General features: G+C 61.2%; 2 protein-coding genes across 8 annotated transcripts in view; one reads left to right on the plus strand and one right to left on the minus strand.

Moving 5' to 3' along the window:
• SLC5A11 (solute carrier family 5 member 11) overlaps nucleotides 1–26,313 on the plus strand; it is a 56,478-nt gene that overhangs the window by 20,218 nt on the left and 9,947 nt on the right. The window contains exons 6-17 of the mRNA XM_036460152.2: nucleotides 301–405; nucleotides 1,527–1,632; nucleotides 4,056–4,136; nucleotides 6,195–6,400; nucleotides 11,888–12,023; nucleotides 15,412–15,519; nucleotides 15,690–15,840; nucleotides 17,852–18,020; nucleotides 18,336–18,551; nucleotides 19,004–19,151; nucleotides 19,808–20,020; nucleotides 22,919–22,921. Coding sequence (XP_036316045.1) covers nucleotides 301–405; nucleotides 1,527–1,632; nucleotides 4,056–4,136; nucleotides 6,195–6,400; nucleotides 11,888–12,023; nucleotides 15,412–15,519; nucleotides 15,690–15,840; nucleotides 17,852–18,020; nucleotides 18,336–18,551; nucleotides 19,004–19,151; nucleotides 19,808–20,019 — 1,638 coding nt within the window. The 3' untranslated portion in view covers nucleotide 20,020; nucleotides 22,919–22,921. The remainder of the gene's footprint in view (nucleotides 1–300; nucleotides 406–1,526; nucleotides 1,633–4,055; nucleotides 4,137–6,194; nucleotides 6,401–11,887; nucleotides 12,024–15,411; nucleotides 15,520–15,689; nucleotides 15,841–17,851; nucleotides 18,021–18,335; nucleotides 18,552–19,003; nucleotides 19,152–19,807; nucleotides 20,021–22,918; nucleotides 22,922–26,313) is intronic.
• The window catches only part of ARHGAP17 (Rho GTPase activating protein 17), an 80,406-nt gene continuing 76,746 nt past the window's right edge, over nucleotides 22,654–26,313 (minus strand). For 3 of the 7 annotated variants that reach the window (XM_036460151.2, XM_036460144.2, XM_045570279.1), the window contains one exon: nucleotides 22,654–23,381. In XM_036460151.2, the coding sequence (XP_036316044.1) occupies nucleotides 23,251–23,381 (131 nt within the window). In that variant the 3' untranslated portion in view covers nucleotides 22,654–23,250. Of the gene's footprint in view, nucleotides 23,382–24,588; nucleotides 24,939–26,313 lie in introns of those variants that run through there. The other 4 variants (XR_004991892.2, XM_036460149.2, XM_036460148.2 and 1 more) reach the window with 2 other exon arrangements.

Consider the following 26,313-nt stretch of genomic DNA (forward strand, 5'->3'; position numbering starts at 1 on the left):
AAATTTGTGCACTGGGCCTCTAATTATTAATAATAGTAGAGATGGCAAAAACTTGGATGGGGTACACAAATGCCTCACATTTGGGAAATATAGTTGTCTACATGTTCCTGCACAGAACCCCAATTCCTCCACTCACCTCTTTGCTTCCATTTTCTCCTCCCTTCTGAGTCCCCCACTGTGACTCCCAAGACCATGTGTGTGCAGCATTTGGGCGGGGGGGGGGGGGGGTGAAGGGGGGAGGTGAAGGGCTGGTGCCCTGAGGCCATGGCCAGGTGGGTGAAAGCTGAGCTCTGGCCCCAGGTCACCACGATGCCAGAATACCTCAGGAAACGCTTTGGCGGCAACAGGATCCCCACCCTCCTGGCTGTGCTCTACCTGTTTATCTACATCTTCACCAAGATCTCGGTAAGGTGGGGATCTGGGGGGGGGGGGGGGCGGGGGATTGTGGCAGCCCCTGCTGGGTGTCTCCGCCTGAACTTTCTTCTCCCCTTGGGCAAGCTTCAGGGTGCCGAGAGGACGTGGGGTGGGGTAGGTGAGCACGGCAGAGGGTGTCAGGAGAAAAGGTGGGGGAAGGACCTCCCCAGCTCCGGCCAAAGCTGCCTTGGCAGCGCCTCGGGGCGGGGCGGGTCACTGACCGCAGGGGACTTTGATCTTCTCCTGAGATCGACCGTGATCAGCAGAGATCAGCGGTGCTGATGGCCTTGGGCCTGCCCGCCCAGCCCGGGGATGGGCAGAGCTCCTGGAAAGTGGCCAAGAGCGGGGCATGTGCCGCTCAGCCAGCCTGGCTCACGCTGACTCGCCCAGCTGGAGCGGGCACAGCTTGTCTGTGTGAGGGTGAGTGGGCTGAGGACGCCATTCCGTCCGAACAGTAACGGGCTCCACGCCGGGAAGCCTCCACAGGGCAAGTTATGTCGGAGGAGGATCTGGAGAGGGTGATTCGCACGCCAAAGCTGGGGGGCGGGGGTGAACATGACTTGTTCCCGAGGACCCGGAGGACTGGGACTAGGAGGCGAGCGAAGGAAGTGAAGCCAGGCAGCAGGCAAATCGGCGGGCCTGGCGTGAAACTAGCTCATTCAAGACCCTGTGGGCCTGGAGCCACCGAAGGGCCTTACTGGGGGAAGGACGAGGTGACCACGCCCGCATGTGAGTGATCGCACTATGAGGACGGGTGTACGAAGACCAAGGCAGAAACGGGAGCCTGAGGAGGTTGTTGTATTAGCCCAGGGAAGGGGTCTCAAATGTAATTGTCCACAAGGCTCCGTCTGAGACCCCAAATCTGGAAGGAGATGGGTGAAGAAATAACAATGTGTGATTCCTCTGTGTTTGCCTGAATCCAGGCTGGTGGAACCTCTGCTACACACATCTCTCCGTCCATCCATTCACTCACCCACACATCCACCCACACATCCACCCATCCTCCCATCCATCCATCCATCCATCCACCCACCCACACATCCATTCACCCACACATCTGTTCACCCACACATCCATCCACCCATCCATCCATTCACTTTATGTTTCTACAGGTGGACATGTATGCAGGCGCCATCTTTATTCAGCAGTCTTTGAAACTGGATCTGTACATAGCCATAGTTGGGCTGTTGGCCATCACAGCTCTATACACGATTGCAGGTATGATGGAATAAGGGGTGATGCTGAGAGGGGAGGTGGGCAGGGACTGTGCCACCCCATCTTTTCCCAGCCCATCTTCTAGTCTTCTACTGTGTTCAGACCATTTATCCATTAAACTCCACTTCACCCCCAGATAACATGATTGCTCTTGGCTGTAGTCCTAAGGAAGGAGGTTGCCTGATAAGAGGGGGTTGTAAAATGCAGCACAGCTGCATCAAGCACTTTCCATTCACTCAAGGCCCATTTACTGAGGACGTACAGGTGCTGAGCCTGTGTCTTCACACGCACTGAACAAGGCCGAGCCACAGCTTTATGCCAGAGCCCGAGGCGGGGCAGCCTCATCTTTGCCCCTCAGACTTCTTTCCTAGACCCACTGGACTCTGACTGGCCTGGAGTTGAGTAGTATCTGGTTTTGAATCCTCCCCTTCTCTGCCTCCTATTGGTGTAATCGACTTATTCTGTTGTATATACTAGTGAACAGCACCTCCCGTAGGCCAGACATCGTGCTGGGAGGAGGGCGAAGCAGCGCACAGATAGACAGCCTTTGCCCTAGCCGGGAAGGGAGACGTGAATAGGAAACCAGTACACAATGTCCGGTGTGTTGTCCTAATGAACAGGCGCCCAGCAGAAAAGTCAGTGGGTGAGCTGGGAGGGGGAGGGCTTCTTCATGGAGGGCTGAGCCGAGGCGGCAGTTGAACCAGAATTAAGTGAGGACAGAAGGAGCCATGGGGAGGGAGGACGGGCGCAGGGCTCTGACATGAGAGCACGTTTGCCTGTCTGAGGGACAGCAAGGGTGATAAGAAGTGGCTGAGGCTGAGCAAGCGCAGGTCCAGGCTGTGCCCGCCCACAGGCAAGGCAGCGACACAGAATGAGCCTTGAGGGCTGTGTGCATGGGACACGGCTGGGGCCCCAGCAGAGAAGCCACCAACTCAAATGAAGGCCTATGCTGCCGGAGAGCTTGGCCGAGGGTCAGCGAGGAGCGTGTGCCTGAGCCCAGGGGAAGGGCAGGGCCCGCCATGGGCGCAGTTCATCTCCTGTCTCCTTGTGGGGGGGTCTGTCTCCCCATTGGGCTGTCAGCTGCGGGGCCTGGCAGCCTGCTGTTTGTCTGCCTCTGTGTCCTGCTGCGTAGAACTAGGTGGGACTCACAAGATGTTAGCGGTGACCGGATAAAATACTGAGCCCAGTGCCTGGCACATGGTACATGCCCCTAAATCTTGGCATCAAAACGAGGGTGGGTTCAGTGTTCTCACCACACTCCAGCCAGTGAACGACATGGCAGGGCGGCAGGGCATGGGGGCCAGGAGCTAGGCAGGTCTCTCCCACTCAGGGCAGGGCCTGTTGGCGAGGAAGGCGAGTCCCAGGAGAACACCACGCCCCGGCCTGGGCTTTTATTGCCCAGTGACCTTGCCCACAAGTACATGTGTGTGCCAGGCAAGGAAGGAGGGAGTGATAGGGAGTGAAAGGGAAAGACTGCCCTGCCCAGAGCTATTACAAGCATTGTGCTGGTGGCAAAACCAAGATTCTTCTGAGACCAGCCACCATGACCCTGGTCAGGAAGCCTGTTAGGGCTCTGAAGACCGCGCATTCTTTTTCTCATGTTAAAAGCAAAGGCATTCAGAGCATGGACTGTGGCCCAAGCACCACTTCCGTGTCACTTGGAAACTGCTGTGTATGGACACCGGCAAACTTAGGGGCTTAAAACAATGGTGATCGTTGCCCACAATTCGTTTCATGGATTGTCTGCAGGTGGGATTCTGCTGGCCCGCTGCTCAGCTGAACTGCAGTTAGTTAGGTGGCACCTGACAGCCGGCTCCCAGGGCTGGAGGTTTGCATGGGCGCTCAGTTGGGTGCTGCCTCCATGTGGATCGTCCTCCACTGGGCTAGGCGGGGCTTCTTCAAGAAGCATGGTGGCCCTGGCTCACTGGGTCCCAGGTTCAATTCTTGGACCAATCTGGGTGTGTTTGGGAGGCAACTGAATCATGTGTCTCTCTCATATAAATGTTTTTCTCTCTCGCTCTCTCCCCGCCCCGCCCCCCTTCCACTCTCCCTAAAATAAATTAAAATCAATGGGGAAATATTCTCCGGTGAGGATTAAAAAAAGGAAGCATATTGTCAGGGCAACAGAAGAGCAAGCACAGGAGCCCAAGGTCCCTGGAGGCCTCGGCTTAGAGCTGCACTGTCACTGGTCAGAGGAAGCCATGCTTGGGAGGCAGAGAAATCAACCCCACCTCAACCAGCAAAGTGGAAGTGCAAACGAGAATGTGCAGGGGGCGGAGGGGAGGGGGAGGGGGGCCTCTTTGCAGAGCTAACATGGAGCCATCGCGGCCGCTGGATGGTGACCCGTCAGGTTCCCTCGGTGAGAGGGACTCCTCTCCGCCAGGGTGCTCGCCCTCACTCAGTCCCCGCCCGCCCTCCCTCCCCAGGTGGCCTGGCTGCTGTGATCTACACGGATGCTCTGCAGACTGTGATCATGCTCGTGGGAGCATTCACCCTGATGGGCTACAGTAAGTGGGGTCCCTGGCCGCTTTGGGAGACATCTGCCCTCAGCACTGGGGTCGGCACACCCAGCTGTCAGAGGTCCTGCCGGAGGCAGGTGGCTTAGCAGAGAGAACTGTGCTCATCATGAGCACCTGCTGGTTTTATTTCAGTAAAAACTAATAGTGCACCTATATCAATATGGATGAGTGATTAAATCATAAATAAATAAATAAATGAAAGGGGTATTTTTTCATCATTTCACTCTTAGCCTACCTATGTCTTTATATTCTAAGCGGGTTCCTTGCAGACATCATATACCAGTAGTTGCTTTTTAAATCTAATCTGACAATCTCCATCTTGTGTGTCTTCAGGTTAGTTCCATTCATGTCATTATTGACAGGGTTGCTTAAAATCTACTACTGGCCAGTTGTTTACTCGTTCCATTTGTCCTCTGGCTCCATTTTTCTTCTTTTTAATCCACGGGTATCATTTTGGTTTGCTTGGTTCCATTTTTTTCATTTGTGACGTGGTTCTTTGTCTCTGCATTTTGGCTGCTCCCCGTGTTTGTTTCTGTGTATTGGGTAGAGCTACTGTGTGTCCTGGGATGGGAAGAGTGGCCTTGTGTGCTAGGTGTCCTGTAGCGCCCAGTGGCTCAGCCTCCCCAGTCACCTGAGCTGGGCACTCTAGGTGTGCCCCCTGTTGTAGTTGAGCCTTGATTGCTGTTGGTGTCACTGGGAGGAATGGACCTCCAGGCCAGTTGGCTGTGAGGACCAGCTGTGTCTACAGTGGGAGAGCTGCTGTGCAGGAGACACCCCTCAGGAGTAGGACTTGTTTCCGTGGGGCTTTGGTGCTCGCTGAGTCTGCCCCCTGAGTGTGTCGCTTGTGTGTGTGTGGAGGTGCCATCTGCCTTGGTCTGACGCTGTCCACTGGGTGCACCGGCTCTAGGGCCTCCCGGGAGGTGCAGTCAGCCACCGTGTGGGGCCACCCGGCAGAACTACTGAAGTACACATGTTGCTTATTATCAGTTATTGACAACACCCACCACCACCACTACCACAGAATAACTTTCAGGGAAATAAAACTTGACAATTTATCAGCACAGTAATTCTTCGCCAGTAGTCATTCCTACCCAAGTGGTGGCACCAATCTCCCGTCTTCCATAAAAAATAAAAAAATAAAAAGCCCTCCAATATGCAACCTGGTGGGAGCTACATTATTTTGAGGTAACCCTGAACCCTCCCAATTAATGAAAAGCAGCAGATTTCACATGACAGCACTTCGTTCTCTGTAGAGCCGCTCACGCTTATGCAGACTCGGTGCCTTGTGGGTAGTGTCTCAACCTGCCAGCCCCATCTGTGAGGTTGGCACCACGTGGCCCCACTAACAGATGAGGAAACAGCCTCAGAGGGGGATCCACTAGCTCCAGGTCACAAGTCTGTGCTCCACTCTTGCAACTGAGAGGCGCTGAGAAGTTCTGAGGGGAAAGAATGCGTCCTTAAAGCAAGGTTGCTGAGCCTGGGGCTTATGAGCAGAATTCCGGGCGTCTGTGAACCTTGGATGGGAAAAACACACACCTCTATTTGATGAATCTATCATTGAAATTTTGCATTTTTCAGTTATAAATGGAGGCAAGAAACCATGGCAATATTAGCCATATCCGCCTTTGATACCCCAGATGTTCTTATCCAGGTGTTCTTACAATTGATGCTGATGCATTGAAATCCTGTTGTGCTCAAGGCGACTTTGAAGCAAAATTGTTATCAGCCCTCCTGCTAGGTTTTTACTACTTCAAGGGCAAATAAATAAACTACTAGCTTATAGTAGTTTTTACGGTTTGAGAGTTGCCTTTTCTGCATTTGATTTCCTTTGCAAGCCTACGTATTTTGTGTTTTGCATCTAACAATATTATTCTGAAAAGCAACCCATACTCGCTCCCAAAGGCGTTAAAAACAAAAAAGAGGCTGAGACCTTGAGGTGCTGACTTCCCTTGGTAGCTGTCCTCTGAGTGGGGTTTCACTGTCCCCAAACCCTGCTCCTGCTGGGGTGGCTCTGAGCCCCTGGCGAGCGCTGCCTCTGGTGTGCAGGTTTCGCTGCGGTCGGAGGGCTGGAGGGCCTGGCGGAGAAGTACTTCCTGGCCCTGGCCGCCAACCGGACGGAGAACAGCAGCTGCGGGCTGCCCCGGGAAGACGCCTTCCACATCTTCCGAGACCCGCTGACCTCCGACCTCCCGTGGCCCGGGATCCTGTTTGGAATGACCATGCCGTCCCTCTGGTACTGGTGCACGGACCAGGTACGGGCCTCGCCCTCAGCGCTGTCCTCAGCCTCCTCCGCACTGTCCTCTCGTCTGCCTCTCTCCCCCGCCATCCTTGATCACGCCTCCCTTCTACTGCTCTACACGCTATCTTCTGGCTCTGCTCACATGATGGCACGTCTGTTCCTCCCTGCTGGCTGCCTGGGACGGTCCGGCGAGCCAGGGAGAGAAAAGCTTCTCAGGGAGGCTAACGCTGGGGCCGGGAATTGTTTGCTCAACACTCAGTGGGCGTCATCTAAGCACCAGGCACTTAGACATCACCAGCCAACACACCGCAGGCTCTCGGAGCCCGTGGAGGGACAGGCAGACGGCAAGTGAGTGATGCGCACGTCTCAGGTGCTGAGTGGCATTAACAGGAGCAGAGCAGGGCCCGTGGGCTGAGCATCACTCTTCAAGAGGCCACGCTTCCATTCCAGTCAGGGCGCAGGCCTGGGTGCCGGTTTAGTCCCCAGGGTGGGGTGTGCAGGAGACAGCAGATCAATGATTGCCTTTCATCACTGATGCTTCTATTTCTCTCTCTCTCCCTTCTTCTCTGAAATCAATGAAAGTATATATTCTTTAAAAAGCAGAGCAGGGACAGAAGGCTGGGTGTGGGTGGGGAGGGAGATGTGCCTGGGTGACCTGAGCAGAGGCTGCAGGGAGGAGAGCAGGGCTCCACAGGCTGAGGCGGGAGGAGGTTGGCAGCAGAGGGCACAGCCGGGCAGAACTGTCAGGCACACACAGCTGGTGTGAGAACACACGGATGAAAGCGAAGACCACGTGTGTAACACACCTGTCTGAAGAGGAAAGGGCACAGGCTGCATCTCGCACCCACTTGGACGTGCACAAAGGCCCTCTGGGTGGGCGAGCCTGACCCGGAACAGCACAGACATGTGGGCAGAGGGCCTGACCCAGAGAAGCACAGACATGTGGGCAGAGGGCCTGACCCAGAACAGCACAGACATGTGGGCAGAGGGCCCTGACCCGGAAAGCACAGACATGTGGGCAGAGGGCCCTGACCCGGAAAGCACAGACATGTGGGCAGAGGGCCTGACCCAGAACAGCACAGACATGTGGGCAGAGGGCCCTGACCCGGAACAGCACAGACATGTGGGCAGAGGGCCCTGACCCGGAAAGCACAGACATGTGGGCAGAGGGCCCTGACCCGGAAAGCACAGACATGTGGGCAGAGGGCCCTGACCCAGAACAGCACAGTCATGTGGGCAGAGGGCCCTGACCCGGAACAGCACAGACATGTGGGCAGAGGGCCCTGACCCGGAAAGCACAGACATGTGGGCAGAGGGCCTGACCCAGAACAGCACAGACATGTGGGAAGTGGGCCCTGACTCAGAACAGCACAGACATGTGGGCAGAGGGCCCTGAACCGGAACAGCACAGACATGTGGGCAGAGGGCCCTGACCCGGAACAGCACAGACATGTGGGAAGTGGGCCCTGACTCAGAACAGCACAGACATGTGGGCAGAGGGCCCTGAACCGGAACAGCACAGACATGTGGGCAGAGGGCCCTGACCCAGAACAGCACAGACATGTGGGCAGAGGGCCCTGACCCAGAACAGCACAGACATGTGGGCAGAGGGCCCTGAACCGGAACAGCACAGACATGTGGGCAGGGGGCCCTGACCCGGAAAGCACAGACATGTGGGCAGAGGCGTTTGTGCAGCCGCTTTCTCAGGCCTCAAACCCAGGGACTCTGTTGCCGGTTGAAATGTTTTGTTTTCTGTTACATCGACATCGGACCCCAGTACCGTTTAGAGGCTAGATCCCATGGTTGGAGCTGGGGTGGTTTAAGGACGGGAGGCCCTGCCGAGAGTGCAGCGCGGTCAGGCCCGGCTGACCTCCGCGTGAGAGCCGAGCCCACCGCAGCCCGCCGGTGCAGTACCGCACGCGGCCCCTTTAAGCGGGCTTCCCGAGAACAGACCCAGAGCCCGGCGCGGCAGCTACCCGCGGGACGATTAAGTGGGTTCCCGGAAGTTTGAAAGGGGAGCGTGAGGAGCGGTCACAGTGCCTGTGCTGCAGGGACAGTGAGTGCAGAGCCACTATGAACGCTTACGTGTTACACGGGTTATGGAGCCGCGTGGGTGATGGCTCTGCTCACGTCCACCAGCCTCACCCGCTTCCTGGGAGTCCTCAGGCGTGTGTGCTGCACGCCAGTGTGTACCCCAGCCACGCCGGCCGCCCTGCTTTGTTCAAGAATTGGAGGCTGATCCAAAGGGCTCGGCCTCCTTCCGAGTGAGTGCCGGGGAGGGCGAGGGCGCAGAGACGGGGCCGGAGCCAGGCCCACGATGACGACGACGGCGCGGTGACTGCACAGCTGCTGTTGAGCGGGGTCAGCAGAGCCCAAAGCCTGGGTCGCCGTGCGACGCCTGGGCCAGCACAGCGTTAGGCTCGTGGGGGAGCAGGGGACAGGCCAGGCGACAGCCATTGCTCAGGACTGCGACCAGCGCGGTCCAGATGGCCCGGGCAGATGTGGAGGAGGCGACTAGCGACGACTGGACAAACGCTATTGTCTTATGGGCCCTGCACCATCTCCCCCGGCCGAGCACTGCCAGCCTGGAGGCTGCGGCCAGGGACACCTCCCGGCGGTGGGTTCTGAGCAGCCAGTCCCAGCTCCTCCCTAGAAACGGCTGCTTCCAAAGCAGACTGCCCTTGGCTGCGGTGGCCGGGCCGGGACTGCGGCTGCTCCCACGCCTCGGAGAGGGGAAGAAGCACCTGCAGGCGCCACACCCTCTCGTTTCACACCCGTTCCCAGGACCTGCGCTCCGGGCCTGTGCTCCGGGGGCTCGGAGTCCTGAGAAATGACAGCAACAGCGACACCAACTTCTAAACCACCGGGGCCGGGCTCCGGAGGGAGGACACGCAGCAGCCCCCGAACGGGAGCAGTTCGGGGGGGGGGGGGCGGGGGATCAAACCAGAATGAGCTCCGGGAGACGTGGGGCACCCGCTAGCTCATGGAGCACAGACTGCAGGCGCTGAAGTGGCTCCAGGAACCGCGGGCTCAGTCTAGTTCCCTGACCGTTGCCTTCCTTTCCTTTGCTGATCTTCACCCAAGGATATTTTCTATCGATTTTTTTTGGAGAGAATGGAGCGGAAGGAGGAAGGGGAGGGAGAGAGAGAGAAACATCGATGGGAGAGAGACCTCCCACCTGGGTCCCGACGGGGCCGGGGATCAAGCCTGCAACTGAAGTACCTGCCCTTGACCAGGAATCAAACCCATGACCCGGCACGCTGACGGCTGAGCCACACCGGCCAGTGCACCATCCTCTTCCTCCCTCACCGCCGACTTCACCGTCTCCCACCGCGGCCAGCGGGAAGTCCAAGCCCAGCGCTGTGGGGCGGCTCGGACGGGCCAGTGCGGGCGGGGGCGGCCCGGGGCCCGGGATGACGGCAGCTGTGTGACGAGGACATGGGTTTCAGAGGAAGGAGCGGGACACTAGGAAGACTCCCACCCTGATGTCCACTATAAAGCTAAAGACAATGGCACAGTTCCCTCCTGCGTGTCCGCAGTTCACTCACCTGCGCTGAGAGGCTGGTACCTGCCAGGCCTGTGCCTTCCCGGATGCTCCAGGACCAGCGCCTGAGGGAGCGGAGAGAAAGCTCTGAGCCCGCGGCTGCCCTCTGGAGCTGGAGGGGGACTGAGGGGACCAGGCTCCTCGGCAGAAAACGCTCTGGGGAGAGCCAGGCCCTGTGAGGGGCAGAGTCTTTGAGGAGGCTCCAGACAAGACGTAGGCACACAGTGTGCCGCAGCCCCGAGCCCAGACATCCAATCCTGTCAGCAGCCCTCGCCGGTCCCTCCCTTAACTCCTCCTCCACCCAGCCCTGCGCTGCGCTCTCTCCGTCCTCCTACCTGCCCTGGCTTCCCGCCCCGTCCTGTAGGCCCCTCCGCCTCCAGGACAGAGGCCACTCAGGAAGAGCAGCTAATCCCCTGCCGGTGTCCCCCATGCCCGCCTCCTGCTTGGCCGCGGCCAGTGAGCTGTTTCCCGTGTCTGCACTGCGGGCGCCTGGCTGTCCACCTGCTGTCCAAGCTCCGCCTCCCTTCTCTCCTGGGACCTGACTGAACGGCAACAGCGTGACCACGACACCAACCCCCAGTGGTCTCTGCGAAGACTGCTGAGCACCGCAGGGCAAGCTGCTGTGGCCCCATTCGGCAGATGGAAGACTGAGGGCTCACGGAGACCCAGGGGAGGGGGGATTCACACGAGTCTGTCTGCGCTTCTAACCTCTCCATTCATTTGCTCTGACTCACCAACTGGGTGGTCTTCATTCTGGGTTCATCCAGACCCTCCCCAGCTGCATGCCCTCCGCCTGTCGCCAAGCCACTGCCACGGCCTCTCCCGACAGGCCTCCCCCTTCCCCCCCAGAGAGGGAGGCCTGTGCCCGCAGGTGCGGGGGGAGGAGGGGGCAGGTGTGCCGGGGGCAGGGCGGCTGAGCTGGAGCTGCAGGGTGCTGCTCCCGCGTTCATTCCTCTGGTCCTTTCCCCGGCCGGGAGCTGTGACTGACTCAGGGCACCTGACACTGTCCCTGTGGGGCCCGAGTTACAGAAGCAGGTCCTCAGTCTGGTGGCCGCTGTGCCCAGGGCTCTGAGCTCTGGCTGGCTGACGGGTGTCAGGGGCACAGGCGCCTGCCCTGGGGGCCACAGGCTCAGGCGGTGCTGTGGTTATGGGCTGGACATTGACCTCAGTTACGCTGACGTTTTCTGGCAGTTATGTGATGGGGTCCACAGCCTGGACTCAGTTTCCCCCAAAGAGAGTGCGTGTCTGCACGGTGGAGCCTACAGCAGGCGGGGTGTGGTGGGTGGGGGCAGATCCACTCAGGATTCTTGGCGGATTTGGTGAGGGTCTTGGTTGTCTGCAGGAAAAAGACAGTTTAAGTCTTTATTTCCTTTAACTTACCTGATGGAGAGGTGGGTAACGTCAACAGTAACAATGACTACATGCTGGGCAGACCCTATTCTAAATGGCTAGACTTCCTTTAATTGTCGGAACAGTTCCAATACTCTCCCCATTTTATAGATTGGGAAACTGAGGCAGGAGAGGTGAAAGTGTTTGCCCACGACCACAGGCAGAGAAGGGGGAGCGGGACTTGAACCCCAGCTATCCGTGTGCAATCGGCACCGCTGGACTGAGGGCACCTGCGTCCTCAGCCCTCCGCCTTCTCCCTCAGCTAACCCGGTCTGTCTCAGGCGGCCTCCGCAGGGAGCTCCTGCGGGCTGCGGGCTGGAGGGGCCTGTTTGGGGGAAGGCAGGAGCTGTGACTGGCCTGCGGGGGGCCTGCGGGGGCGTGCAGGCTCCATGGAGAGCGCTAACGGGCAGGCCCAAGCCCAGAAGGAGCGGGAGGGCAGGGGGGCGGTAGTTGCCCCACTGACCACAGGGCTGCGGGGAGGAGAGGCGGGAGCCAGGCTGAGCGCACTGCGCTGCGAGGAGGGGCCGCGGGGGGAAAGGCCACCAGCGCCCAGTCCCCGTCCTCCAGGTGATCGTCCAGCGGAGTCTGGCGGCCAAGAACCTGTCCCACGCCAAAGCGGGCTCACTGATGGCCGCCTACCTGAAGGTGCTGCCCCTCTTCCTCATGGTCTTCCCGGGCATGGTCAGCCGCATCCTCTTCCCAGGTGAGAGGCCGCCGGAGGGGAGACAGGGGAGGGGAGGCAGGGGGAGGGGAGGCAGGGGAGGGGAGGCAGGGGAGGAGGGAGGCAGGGGGGAGGCCGGGGGAGGGGAGGCCAGGGGAGGGGAGGCCGGGGAAGGGAGGAGGATGCCGGGAAGGGGAGGCTGGGGAGGGGAGGCAGGGGAGGGGAGGCCGGGGGAGGGGAGGCCGGGGGGAAGGGAGGAGGCCAGGGGGGAGGCCGGGGAGGGGAGCCGGGGAGGGGAGGCCGGGGGAGGGAGGCAGGGGGAAGGGAGGGGAGGCCGGGAAGGGGGAGGCTGGGAGGGAGGCCGGGGGAGGGGAGGCTGGGGGAGGGGAGGCCAGGGGAGGGGAGGCCGGGGGGGGGAGGCCGGGGGAGGGGAGGCAGGGGGGGGGAGGCGGGGGAGGGGAGGCCGGGGAGGGGAGGCCGGGGGAGGGGAGGCGGGGGAGGGAGGGAGGCCGGGGAGGGGGGGCCGGGGGAGGGGAGGTGGGGAGGGGAGGAGAGGGGGGGGAGGGGAGGGGAAGTAGGAGGAGGGGAGGGCGGGGAGGGGAGGACGGGGGAGGAAGAGGTGGGGGGAGGGGAGGCCAGGGGAGGGGAGGTCAGGAGGAGGGGAGGCCTCGGGAGGGGAGGCCGGGGGAGGGGAGGCCTCGGGAGGGGAGGCCGGGGGAGGGGAGCCGGGGGAGGGGGGGCGGGGGGAGTGGGGCGGGGGTCGGGAGAGGCATGGGGAGGGGAGGCCGTGGGAGGGGAGGCCGGGGAGGGGAGGCCGGGGGAGGGGAGGCCTGGGGGAGGGGAGGTGAGGGAGGGGCGGCTGGGGAGGGGAGGCCGGGGGAGGGGACGCAGGGGGAGGGGAGACCGGGGGAGGGGAGGCCGGGGGAGGGGAGGCGGGGGAGGGGAGGCCGGGGGAGGGGAGGCAGGGGGGGTGGAGGCCGGGGAGGGGAGGCCGGGGGAGGGGAGGCCGGGGAGGGGAGGCGGGGGGAGGGGAGGCGGGGGAGGGGAGGCCGGGGGAGGGGAGGCCGGGGGAGGGGAGGCGGGGGAGGGGAGGGAGGGGAGCCGGGGAGGGGAGGCCGGGGGGGGGAGCCGGGGGAGGGGAGGCGGGGGAGGGGAGGCAGGGGGAGGGGATGGCCGGGGGAGGGGGAGGCAGGGGAGGGGAGGCGGGGGAGGGAGGCGGGGGGAGGCCGGGGGAGGGGAGGCGGGGGGAGGGGAGCCGGGGAGGGAGGCGGGGAGGGGAGGCCGGGGAGGGAGGCGGGGGAGGGGAGGCCGGGGAGGGGAGGCCGGGGGAGGGGAGGCGGGAGGGGAGGCGGGGAGGGGAGGCCGGGAGGGGAGGCCGGGGGAGGGGAGGCGGGGGATGGGAGGCCGGGGAGGGGAGGCCGGGGGAGGGCAGTGGAAGATGAGACGGGCCGGAGACCAGGACACAGGCTTTCTTAGAGAAGACCCTGCGGGCTGCCTCCCAGAGGAAGAGAGAGCACGTGTGCAGGGGTGAAGGGCCTTCTGAGGGAGGAAAGGGAAGGGCCGGGGCTTCGGGCACTCGGCACGCGCGGACTGGTGGTTTCACATGAGGGTTTAGGGCCTCAGGAATCGGGGCTTAGGGTATGTGGCCGGTGCTGATCGGTGGTTCAGTGTACAGTCCACATCGGGGCCCGGTCAGGTGCTCGGGAATGTCCGGCTGCAGGGGGAGCTCACGCCATCCTCCGTCCATCAGCTGGGGGAAGGGAGGGTCTGTCAGAGGCCCCGGGAGGAGAGCCGTGGGCTGTCTCAGGCCTGTGAAGTGTCCGGAACCTCTACCGAGCCGCTAAGAGCCGGGGCTGGAGGCCCTTCCTGGTCACGCCAGTGTCTGCCCGGCACCGACGGGCTCTCCCCCACCTCCCAGCGCGGGCACACCCGGGGCGCCCGGCGAGGGGGCCCACCGGGGCCTCCACAAAGGGGCTGAGCTGGGGCCTGAGGCGGTCCCTGCGGCCTCATTGGAGAGCCCGGCCCTCACCTCCTGTCCGAGCCGGGGAGGGGCTGCGGCCCAACGGAGCCCGCTGGGAACTCCCTTAGCAAGAGCCCGGGCCTGCAGTGTGCGTGCGTGCGTGTGTGTGTGTGTGTGTGTGCGTGTGTGTGTGTGTGCTTGTTGGTGTGTGTGTTGGTGTGTGTGTTGGTGTGTGTTGGTGTGTTTGTTGGTGTGTGTTGGTGTGTGTGTTGGTGTGTGTGTGTGTGTTTCTGTGTGTGTGTGTGTTGGTGTGTGTGTTGGGGCGTGTGTGTGTGTTTCTGTGTGTGTGTGTGTGTTGGTGTGTGTATGTGTTGGTGTGTGTTGGTGTGTGTGTTGATGTGTTTGTTGGTGTGTGTTGGTGTGTGTGTGTGTTTCTGTGTGTGTTGGTGTGTTGGTGTGTGTTGGTGTGTGTGTGTTGGCGTGTGTGTTGGGATGTGTGTTGGTGTGTGTTGGTGTGTGTTGGTGTGTGTGTGTTTCTGTGTGTGTTGGTGTGTGTGTGTTGGTGTGTGTGTTGGGGGGTGTGTGTGTTTCTCTGTGTATGTGTTTCTGTGTGTGTTGGTGTGTGCTGGTGTGTGTGTGTTGGTGTGTGTGTGTGTTGGGGTGTGTGTTGGTATGTGTGTGTTGGGGTATGTGTGTGTTTCTGTGTGTGTGTGTGTGTGTTTCTGTGTGTTGGTGTGTGTGTTGGTGTGTGTGTTGGTGTGTGTGTTGGGGTGTGTATGTGTTTCTGTGTGTGTGTGTGTGTGTTTCTGTGTGTGTGAAGGGGTGAAGTTTTGCTGTGGGGACTGAGCAGCACTGGGTGGTGTACTGGAGTCCTGGGTGCTGGGCGTGGTGCTCCGGACGGAAGAAGCTCCTCAGTGTCCACCCAGGAGTGTCCATCTGAGGGAGGGCAGGGCACAGTGCTCCACCCGATGCCTCATTTCTGCCCCCTCACTGACCCCCGGCCACAGAGGGTGGGCACAGCGGCAGCCCTGCCTCACACACTCATCCTCCAGGGAAGGCGGGGGCTGCCTGGGGACCAGTTCTGAGGGTGTCTGGGGGAGCTGGTGTGAGTGCCGTGGGGGCTGCCCCCGCCTGGAGTGCTCGGGGTGTATGTGAGCACGCCGCCCCGGGAAGCACCGCACCCACAGAGGGCAGGGCGAGGGGCTCCCCTGGGTGCTGGGAGCCCCGGCGCTGTGGGGCCCCCTGGGGGCGGGGGGCGCCGGTGCAGCCGCTGTGCTGGGACCTGAGCCCCCTGGGTGGCGGCACTGCCCGCGGCCTGTCAGACCTGCGCCTGCCGGAGCCTCGGTCACCGTCCCAACTCCCAGCTGAGGAAACCGAGGCTCAGGCAGGGAGGCAGGAGGGCTGTGCTTGCAAGGCCCAGGCCCCTTTGCACGTCACGGAGCCAGGCGCTCACGCACCCCCTCCCCCCAGACCAAGTGGCCTGTGCCGACCCCGAGATCTGCCAGGAGGTCTGCGGCAACCCCTCAGGCTGCTCCGACATCGCGTACCCCAAGCTCGTGCTGGAGCTGCTGCCCACCGGTAACGGGGAGGGCCCCGGCCGGCTCTGCTCGGAGGAGGGACACGCGGCGGTGGAGGGAGGCAATGGGCTCGGCCCGGGGACTGGGCCCCAGAGCCAGGCCCCCCGCCCGTCGGCACAGCCCCACCGGAGAGGGGAAGCCCGAGGCCCACAGACTCCCTTCTGCCCCCAGGGCTCCGAGGGCTCATGATTGCTGTGATGGTGGCCGCGCTCATGTCCTCCCTCACCTCCATCTTTAACAGTGCCAGCACCATCTTCACCATGGACCTCTGGAACCGCCTGCGGCCTCGGGCGTCCGAGAGGGAGCTCATGATTGTGGGCAGGTGAGCCCTTGGGGGGAGGGGTGGGGGGGGCCGGCCAGGGAGGGAGCTGCCGGTCCTGGGAGGAGCAAGCTGAGCCCACCAGGGGCCACGTCCAGCCAGCAATCACCCAGCTTCAGCCTCCGCTGACGGCGAAACGAGGCACATTAGGACCTCTTCATTCATTCATTCATTCATTCATTCATTCAAGAGATGTTCGCTCTGGCCGGTAGCTCAGGGGCTAGAGCATCGATCCACACATAGACTGAAGGGTCTCAAGTTTAATTCCTGCTCAAGGGCTCAGATCTGGGTGCAGGTTTGATCCCCACCCCAGTCAGGGCATGGTGATATATTCTCTCTCTCTCTCTCTCTCTCTCTCTCTCTCTCTCTCTCTCTCTTCCCCTTCCCCTTCCCCTTCCCCCTTCCACTCTTATGGAAAAAAATATCCTCAAGTGAGGATTAACAAAAATAACAGATGTTCAATGAGCAGCTACTATGTGCCAGATGCTGGACATAAAGCAACAAACAGAAACAGCTCGGCTCTGTATTCATGGAGCTGGTGAAGGCTAAGTAGCCAGGGCCAGGGGTCCTCAAACTTTTTAAAGTGGGGGCCAGATCACGGTCCTTCAGAGAGCTGGAGGGCCGGACTATATGAACTACTAATTCCTACTGTAACACCTCGGCTGCGCTCACTGCCCAAAAAACCTGGCGGGCCGGATCAGACTCCTCTGCGGGCTGCATGTGGCCCGCGGGCCGTAGTTTGAAGACGCCTGAGCCAGGCGATGCAACTCCAACAGTGCTATGACTGGGAGCCAGGAGACCTAGGGTTCCGAGGGGTCCCCAGCCTGGCCTGGGACTGAGGGTGAAAAGCAGTGAGCCAGGTACAGGGAGGAGGGTCCTGGTTTTTCTATGAGGGAGAGGGGTCAGGTTTCTCTACCAAGCCTTCAGAAATCCTGAAGTCTGATGGGAACAGAAGTGACAGGAATGAATAGCATGCAAATTTTATGTAAAATACATGTAAATAAGCACCTTGGGGCTGTGTGTGGGGAGGTGCATCCTGAGAGCTGGCTCAGCCTCAGGCTGGGGAGAGTTCCTTGGTCTGACACCAAAAACATGGCTGTGCCGAAGCCGGTTTGGCTCAGTGGTAGAGCGTCGGTCTGCGGACTGAAAGGTCCCAGGTTCGATTCCGGTCAAGGGCATGTACCTTGGTTGCGGGCACATCCCCGGTAGGGGGTGTGCAAGAGGCAGCTGGTCAATGTTTCTCTCTCATCGACGTTTCTAGCTCTCTATCCCTCTCTCCTCCTCTCTGTAAAAAATCAATAATATATATATATATTTTTTTTTTAAAAAGCATGGCTGTAAGAGAAAACGGTGACTGCCGGCATTAGAGAGCAAGCAAGCACAGACCGGGAGGAAATGCCTGCACACCATGTCTGATAAGAATTGTAATGCAGAATAACTACCAGGCAGGGCTGTCACCTAGGAAACCCAGCGTGACACCACACGCTACAAGGAAAACACAGGCCGGAGGCGGGGGCATGGGATGTGCGTACAGGTCACAAGGCCAAGGGCTCAGCATTCACCAGTTTGGCAGTTTGTTAAACAGATGAACATACACTCACACACACCCCAGTCCTGGAGATGGAACAGAGTCCGCACGGAGACCTGCCCAGTGTCCTCACGGGGCTTCTGTGGGACACGCGTCACCATGAAAGGGCACGGACTGGGTGCGCGATGAGGGGAGAACTCCGAAGGCCTGCGCGTGCAGGGGGCCTCTGCCCAGGCGCGGGCCGCATGGCCTTTTCCGTGACGTGTCCGAAGGGGCTACCTGCTTGCTTAGCCTGGGCTGCTCCTCCCGGCCCCTCTCTCCCTCAAGCATGACCTGTACACGCGGGGGCTTTCTGCTCGGTGCACGTCCTGGAATGTGACTGTGGTGCCGGCTGCGGGAGTGGCTGGATTGTAGCCGCCTCCTGAAGCTATGAAATGGAGAGCCGTGCGGGGAGGCGGCGCTGACGGCGCCTCCTGCCCGCTCCAGGCTGTTCGTGCTGCTGCTGGTGCTGGTGTCCATCCTGTGGATCCCGGTGATCCAGGCCAGCCAGGGCGGCCAGCTCTTCATCTACATCCAGTCCATCAGCTCCTACCTGCAGCCGCCCGTGGCCGTGGTCTTCATCTTGGGCTGCTTCTGGCGGCGGAGCACCGAGAAGGTGGGTGGCCCGCTGGGCGAGGCCCAGGCCGCCCGCGGAGGGAGACGGGCCTGGAGCGGGGACCTGGGGGTGTCGGGACTGGGGTGTCGCCGGGGGGACGAGTTCTGTGGAGGAAGAAACGGGGAGGGTGCTACCTGTCCGTCAAAAACCAGCGGGTTGTGTTCGGACGGACTTGGCGGTGAGCGGAAGCGGATGGGCTGCGTGTGCAGCGCAGAGGCGGGTCCCTGGAGGCGCGAGGGGGCCGCTCGCTGAGGTCTGAGGCCCGAGCAGCCCCCGCAGCCCCGCGGCACTCAGCGGCCTCGCTCTGGTTCGCAGGGCGCCTTCGCCGGGCTGACCGTGGGCCTGCTCCTGGGCCTGGTCCGGCTGGTCCTGGACTTCGTGTACCCGCAGCCGCAGTGTCACCAGCCCGACGAGCGCCCCGCGGTGGTGAAGGACGTGCACTACCTCTACCTCTCCACCATCCTGTCCGCCGTCACCCTGGTCACCATGTCCGCCGGGAGCTGGCTCACGGCGCCGCCCTCCGCGGAGAGGGTACATGGGGTTTCCGGGCCCGCGGGGACAGGGGCCCGCCGGGCCTTAGGGGGGCTTGGCTGCGGCTCAGCCCGCCGGCCAGAACCCCCTTTCCCGCTGCTTCTCGGCCCGGGACGGCGGGCAGCTCTGGGGGTTACCCTCTCTGAGGGCACTGAGCAAAAGCGCAAGCACCTGTCCAGCGTCTCCAGCCACGCTCCCATCCTCCCCGCTCTCCTGCGAACCAGAGGGCCCGTGGCCTGACCGGTGGGGCGGAGGGGCTGGCTGCTGGGCCCCGCCCCCCAGGCGGGCATGGCAGGAAGCTGGGGCTGCGAGCGAGCGGGTCAGAGGCTCCGAGCCTGGGAGGGGCGTGGAGCGAGGGGCTGGGCGCGGCCCCAGAGGGGCAGGCTGAGCTGGGGCTGGCAGGGCGCAGAGGGAGGGACGACCACCCGCCTCACGGCCCCTCTGCCCCCCAGGTCAGCCGCCTGACCTGGTTCACGCGCCACGACGCCGCGGTCCACAAGGAGGTGCCGCCGCCCACCGCCCTCCCTCCGAAGGGGCCGGCGGAGAATGGCCGTGACCTGCCGCTGGAGGCCCTGCCGGGCAGCGAGGCCGGCCCGCACGGTGAGTGCCCCTCAGGGCGCCCGGAGCGGCCGGGGCTTCCTGCTGAAGGGCCTTCAGTGGCTCCCGGCAGCTGCACGGGCTGAGGTTTCCCAGAAATCCCCCATTTGCATCTTCTCTTGAGAAACAGGGAGACCCGGCAGCACTGCCCACACGTGTGCCCGTGGCGTGTCTAGTGCTGTGAGCAGGCGCCCCGAGACCCCATGGCCCTCCAGTTAGCCACGCCCACCGGCCCCCGCTGTCTCCACGACCCTGGGCGGGGCTGTCCCCACGGCCGTTACAACCTACTGATGGCTATGGGCCCATGCCAACCTAGTGTGGGCACAAGGCCACGCGTTTCAAGGAAAACGAGATTCGTTCTGGTGGGAGTGAGGGATCCCCGGACATGCTGACCATGCCAAGGGGCCTGACTCCTGCCCTCCACTGCCTGCTCCAGGGGCAGCTGAGACCCGAGAGCGCTGAAAGGCCTAGACACCCCCTTTCCCAGCGCAGAGCAGCTCCCAGAAACAGGGTGCTAAGCGCACCTGCCAGGAACGGTGCCAGGGAACGTGCCAGGGAAGGTCAGACAGTCCTGATCACAGCGTGTGGGAACGCCGGTCCCCCTCCCCTCCCCTCTCCCGGGGACGCGGCCTCCCTGACGGTGGCTCTGGGCTCTGCAGGCGGGGCGCAGAAGCAGAAGCGGCAGTCCCGCGCGGTGAGGGCGCTGCTCTGGCTGTGCGGCATGGACGGCAAGGGCCCCGCGGAGCCCAGCAGCAGAGCGGAGCCCACCATCGCGTCCCTGGAAGAGCGCCCCCTGGTGAAGGCCCTGCTGGACATCAACCTGGTCCTCTGCATGGGCTGCGGCGTCTTCCTCTGGGGCTACTTTGCTTAGTGTGGGAGCGGGCTGCCTCCATGGTGTCCGGTGCCCCTCGTAACGGGGGGAATAAAGCTGTGTTTACCTCGAGGCTCACGGGGGTCTGTGGGCCATTTCCCACAGACATTTAGCTCCTTTCCTCTACAAAGGCATGAAGGCTGAGCTGGGAGCCAGAGAGCAGTGTAAAAGCTTCCTTGTCTCCAGAAACTGGTGCTCCCCTTCCTGCCCACGTGCCACGGCCACGGCCACAGCTGCAGGGAGCCTGGCCCGAGGCCTCCGGCCACAGCAGCCACCCTGACCTCTCCCGCTCCCCGCCGACGTGCGAGGTGCCTGGTGGGCTGCATCCTGCCCCCTCCTGCCGCCCCGCTCAGGCTCTCTCACTCTGAGACTTACTCCCCATACGGTCTATGCCCGCGCCTGGTTGGTGCTGGAATCGCGCTGGCACAGAATCGGGGAATCCCGTGCCTCCCCCCCTGTGCTGCTGTTTCTCCGCCTGATTCCCACAAGGACGCTCCCTAAACCTCCAGCCAGGATGGACAAACCTTGCTTTTCCACGCTGATGCAAGTGGCGAGGGCTTTCGACCTGAGGAGCCCTCTGCTCGGCGCAGAGCCCCGATTCCAATACTCAGGGTCACAAAGGGGCCTGGAGGGGCAGTTTGCCCCACGCACAGCCCAGAGCCATGACCGCCCTGACCTGAGAGCCCGGAGCCACGGCTCTCCCCTCTCCTGGGATAGGGGCGGGAGCCGTGACGAGTTGGGGCAGACTCTCCAGGGGCCCTGGTTTCCACACTTCAAAGGCACACGGACACGGAACCCCGGGCTGCGCAAAAGCTGCTCGCTTGGTAACACCTTGATGCCCTCGACACAAGGGCAGTGGGCTTGCTCGGACCGTGGTCTGTCCACACCTCGCTTTTCCATGCTAATACAAGTGGCAGCTGTGGCCTGGGCAAGGGCCAGCCCTCCTGGGAAAGGGCCAGGCACAAGTGAGAGCCTGAGCTGGTGTGGGCACGGTGCCAGGGAGGCCGAGGGCCCCTCTCCTGGCCGCAGGGTGGGAGCGGGCGCTGCCCTGGATGGCCGGTTGCACTGAGCTCTGCGGCTGGCCACCGGTTGGGGTCAGACATGAACTTCAGAGGGAGTTGTCTCCAGGCACGCTCACCTCCCCTGTCCGCCCCGCCCGGCCTGCCCGCCCTCGTCTCTCCTGCTCTCCGGCCACAGGCAGAGGCCCCTCACTGCCCTTCCCAGACCCGGGCAGGCGCTGAGGCAGGCCCGCCAGCTCCCTCTGCGGGCTCATCGGACTCCCCGCCCCCACTCCCACCTCGGGCAGCACAGGGCTGTACACAGTGGCCCTGAGCCTGATTGCTATCTCCTCCTCCCTCCACCTAACGCCCTCCATCTCCGGGCCAACTCCAGCCTCTGCGCACACACTTCCTCCAGGAGGCCCTGCTCCCGGCCCACCAGGCCGGCGAGGCCGGCATCACACCTCACTGATGACCTGCCTTCCCTCTGGAGCTTAAGTCCCCGGGCAGCACGCCTGCCCTCACCGACACCCAGCACAGTGCGTGGTGCCCGGCTGGATGACCCTCAATCCGAATGTCTTCCGGCTCCGTCTCTCATGTCCACAGCCCACACCCCACCAGTGTGGCTGTCCCCCCTGCCCAGGTTCCAGGGCCCGAGGAACCCCACTATTTCTGCACTTAGTTCCTCGAGGTCTGAGCTTGAGCTGGTGGCCGAAGGGCTGACCAGCCACCGGCCTCTGGCTTGGGAACCGTGGACTCTGCTGCCCTGTGACCAGCTCTCCCTTTGGGAAGGGCCACAGTCAGTCACCAGACTACGCCATGTGCTACCTTAACCTAAGCAACGAGTTCACCGCAACGTGCCAGCCTCAGCTCTCCTCTCGGGCTCTCCGCACCGCAGCCACGGGGACAGAAAACACACATCGGACTGGCACACCCGTCGTCCCTCACAGCCCTCTGCCCGTGACAACTTCCCAGCCAGGTAGAAGGTTCCAGCTGCTCCTACCACCCGCCTCCCCGCTTCCTCCCCGCCTCTGCCCCTCAGCGGCTGCACCAGCTGTCCCTTCTCTCCGAGCGGAGGCGCCACCTCCCCTCCGTGCTGTCCCTCTCTCCGCCCTCTGCACACCGCCTCCTGGTGCTCGTCGGCAAGCTCCCTGGCATGGAGGCCATGGTGTCTGGCAGTGGCTGGTTCTCCAGGTCGGCCCGCGTATGGCAGAGTAAGCCCTCAGTAAGAAAGGTGTCAGACTGGTAAGAGCAAAGGAAGGGCCTCACCCATGGACCATTCACTGAGGGAACGGCCAGGCAGGAAGTCTCTGGGGTACCTGGTGGCCGGTGTCACTGCTGTGACCCGATTCTCTTTTCCTTCAAACATCTCTGGCCAGTGAGACCCAGGTGGCCAGCCACAGTGAGACCCAGGTGGCCAGCCACAGTGAGACCCAGGTGGCCAGCCAGTGAGACCCAGGTGGCCAGCCACAGTGAGACCCAGGTGGCCAGCCACAGTGAGACCAGGTGGCCAGCCACAGTGAGACCCAGGTGGCCGGCCACCATTCTTTGGTTAAGTGCACGCGCGTGCGCACACACGTGCGCATGCACGTGCACACTCATACACACACCAGGTTTCCCTCCAAGAACAATCAAGTTTTCATATAAACCATAGAATATATTTAATTCAAATTGAACATGAAACTAGAATAATGTCGGTCCTTATCAAGTAGCAATTACATGGTTTTTAAAGAACAGTACATTTCTTTCTACATCCTGGCAATCCAACAAGGCACAGTACATCCAGTTGCCGAGGTGGCGGATCCAGCAGCCACCATCGACGCTCACGGTGTGAGGGTTGGGACAGACCGCACTGCACACCAACGACTCTGCAGCAGGAACAAAGGTCCAGGGAGCGGGAGGCAGTTGCATAGTGGATGGTTGTTAAAGGGACAGTCTGCGCTGCTCCTGACCCACCAATGGCCGCCGGGGCCACACTGACGCCTGAGGAGGGCGGCGAGAGCGCTGCCTCCACGCCAGCTTGCTTGGTCTTGTCTGGTGTGATTTCTTTCCCAAGTGAAGAAAGCCAAGGTCCTCGAGACACAGGTCATTCAGCTTCCGTGGCAGCACTGCTGCTGGCCGTGACAGGCGACGTCCTGCGTGGTCAGGCTCTGCCACGAAAGCTGCTCACTGTCTGTCTGCAGAGATCCGTCCGCCTGCTGCTCCCTCGGGGGGCAGGGCTGCGGGGCTCTCCTCACAGGGCGGTGCTTTCTGTGTCATTGTCCATGTCCAACAAGAGGCGGCCGGGCAGGTCTTTACTGTCTGAGTCTGAGTGCAGGTCGGGAAAGACGCCGCGAAGCGGTTCTGACACCCTCGAATTGGCGTCTGGACAAAAACACGAGACGTGGTGTCAGTGCATGGTCACACCGAGAGGCCGCCCAGGGGCTCCGAGGAGAAGCTGACCAGCCCATGCACACACGTTCCCCTACTAGAGGCACCAGGAGCCCGGGAAGGTGAGTCAAGCCTCCGAGACCCAGGGGCAGCCGCGTGGCAGAGCCCACTCCCACCTGCCGGCCCTCTGGGAGCAGTGGCAGTCCCGCAGTGCCAGCGCGCCAGCTGGCTTTCTGAGGGAGGAAGGGGACTCTCTCACCAGCGCCTCTGGCACTGCCGGAGGCCTCCTGAGCACACCGGGGCTGCGGGGCTGCAAGGACAGGCACCCGGAGGCCGAGTTTCCTACTGGCAATGCTATGCCCTCCACCTCAGCACAGGAGGCACTTGGGCTGTGGGGCTGTGCCCTGCAGGATGCTCAGCAGCACCCCTGCCTTCTACCCACTGGATGCAGGTGGCACATGGCCCTCCCCCACTGTGACAGCCAGAGATGGTTCTAGTACTGCCAATTGTACCCCTGGTTGACGATTATTAAGGAAGATCACAAATCTCCTGCAAGTATTAATTTTCTGTTTGTAAAATGTACAACTCCACTTTTTCACATCTTATTGTGTTCTAAGACACTCCTTTATCAACATGGCATATGCACGGCCCTCTTCAAACCACTGCCCCTCACTCCCATGCTCACAAGACACCTCGACAATCGCAGCCCTCTGCCTAGCGAGGCCATGCGTCTCCATCCACTCACGCACAAACACTTCCTGAGCACCTGCCATGGCCAGGCACGCCTGCCTGTGAGGACACAGCAGTGAGACCCAGCCCTGAGGAAGCCCTGGCTGGGCAGGGCCTGACCCGCAGAGGAGATGGTTCTAGCCAAGGACAGAGCTCCACTAGGGGTCTCAGGGCTGGGCGAGGGAGTGCTCAGGTTGCTGGGGAGAGCTCGTGTCGGGAGCAGGGAGAGCAGGGGAGGGAGAGGGTGTGCTGGGAACGCCCCTGTGCGCTCAGCTGCTGGCTGTCCTTGCTGTGGGGGCTTCACCAGCTCCGACCCTGCTGGGAGCTGCCCAGGGCGTACTTCCTCCACCGGCTCCTCACCCACAGGCAGGGCTGGCAATGCACGTGCACTTCTGGGAGGTACCGTTTTTGAGACTGGTTCCTGCCCACCCCTCCCCCGCCATGTCCCTATTGCGCTGTGAGATCAGTTTTCCTCCTGGGGTGTCCCTTTCCTCACATGGAATCCTGGGTTGGCAGGCCTGTCCCTCAAGGCTTCCTATGCACCACAACTCAAGAGCAATTTCTAGATTTATGAACGCAGTAAGGTGTCCCGGAGTTCAGGTGCTGAATGCCATTTCAATATGTCTGATGGCTACTGCAAAACCAACTGGATTGTCAGAACTGCACCCCCAATCTTACAGTCAGGATGGTCTAGTGCACAGAAAAGGGGGTGTCTTGGATTGTCCTCAGCAGAAGAGAAGCAGCAGGGCAGGGGCTGTGTCTACTTGTCCACTGTGCCTCCAACAGTGCCTGGGTAAAGCAGGTGCTCACTAAGTTTTGTGGCTGGCCAGCTGGATGGATGCGTGAACGGATGGAGAAAGAACAGATGAATGGATGAAGACTCATCCAGCCCAACCATCTTTCCAATCCTCTTTCTATAGCCTCAGGTAAAGCAGCAGCCACGCCTCAAAGACACCGCTGGAACAACAAGAGATCCACTGCAAAGTTTCCCGAGCCCAACAAGACAGGAACTATGGAAAGAGCATGCCTGTGTTTGCATGCAAACTCAACACCTACCAGGCACAGGTGTCTTCAGAGGACAAATGTGCTTTTTGTCACATATAAATTCGGGACTTGAACTTTCCTGAATGTTTCTAGCTAATCACCGATGAACACACATTACTGTGCTCTTAGAAGTTCCTTTCCTCTCCTCCAGCCTGCACTGTCTGCTTACCGAGGTTGACAGCTATGTCTCTTTCGCCAGCCCGTCTCTCTCACATCCACCATTTCTTCAAAGAAAGCAACACATCCATTTACCACAAAAGGCCACAACGTGTGCAGCGCCACCTTCAGGAGAGGTGGCCTCCGTCACGAGGGCTGACAGCGTCAGTGCCTTCCCCAGCCACAGGGCTAAGCACACACCACAGCGCCCACTGAGCCCGGGAGCTCAGGGAGGGACACTCAGAGTCTCAATCTGAGGTGACAAGGCCAGCGCTGGCAAGGGCTTTGGAGCCAGACTGGGTGGCCCTGAGCCCATTATATCAGCATAATGCACTCCCTCCTCCCCAAGGGAGTTTGTATGCCCTCTGGTGAGGCTCTTAAGAGAGGTTGAGTCTTAAGCAGTCTGGTTCATTTTAGTAAAAAGGTTATTTTAGAAAATTTTAACATACTTCTAAAACTTTCTGTCTCTGAATTTACATCAGGCACCATTTTTCATTATATGCATTGAGCACAGGTTGCCTGGAGCCAAGTTCGTATGGCAGATGTTACATTAACCAAACAAAAACAAAAGGAGGAGCCTCCGTTCAGGCAGCACATGAGGCGTACACCACTGATGTGATTCAGACAGCCGTGTCACGTGCACCACTGATGTGGCTCAGACAGCCGTGTCACGTGCACCACTGATGTGGCTCAGACAGCCGTGTCACGTGCACCACTGATGTGGCTCAGGCAGCACATGTCATGTGCACCACTGATCATGGCTCAGAGAGCCGTGTCACGTGCACCACTGATGTGGCTCAGGCAGCACATGTCATGTGCACCACTGATCATGGCTCAGAGAGCCGTGTCAGGTGCACCACGGATGTGGCTCAGACAGCCGTGTCACGTGCACCACTGATCTGGGGCTCAGGCAACCACAACCAGGTTCCTTCCTTTCCTGACTATCGTAATCAGAAAGTGGCCCTCCAGGGTAGGACTGGCCCTCTGCACTTGAGGG

This window comes from Pipistrellus kuhlii, unplaced genomic scaffold (assembly GCF_014108245.1).
Source record: "Pipistrellus kuhlii isolate mPipKuh1 unplaced genomic scaffold, mPipKuh1.p scaffold_m20_p_31, whole genome shotgun sequence".
Lineage (NCBI taxonomy): Eukaryota > Metazoa > Chordata > Mammalia > Chiroptera > Vespertilionidae > Pipistrellus > Pipistrellus kuhlii.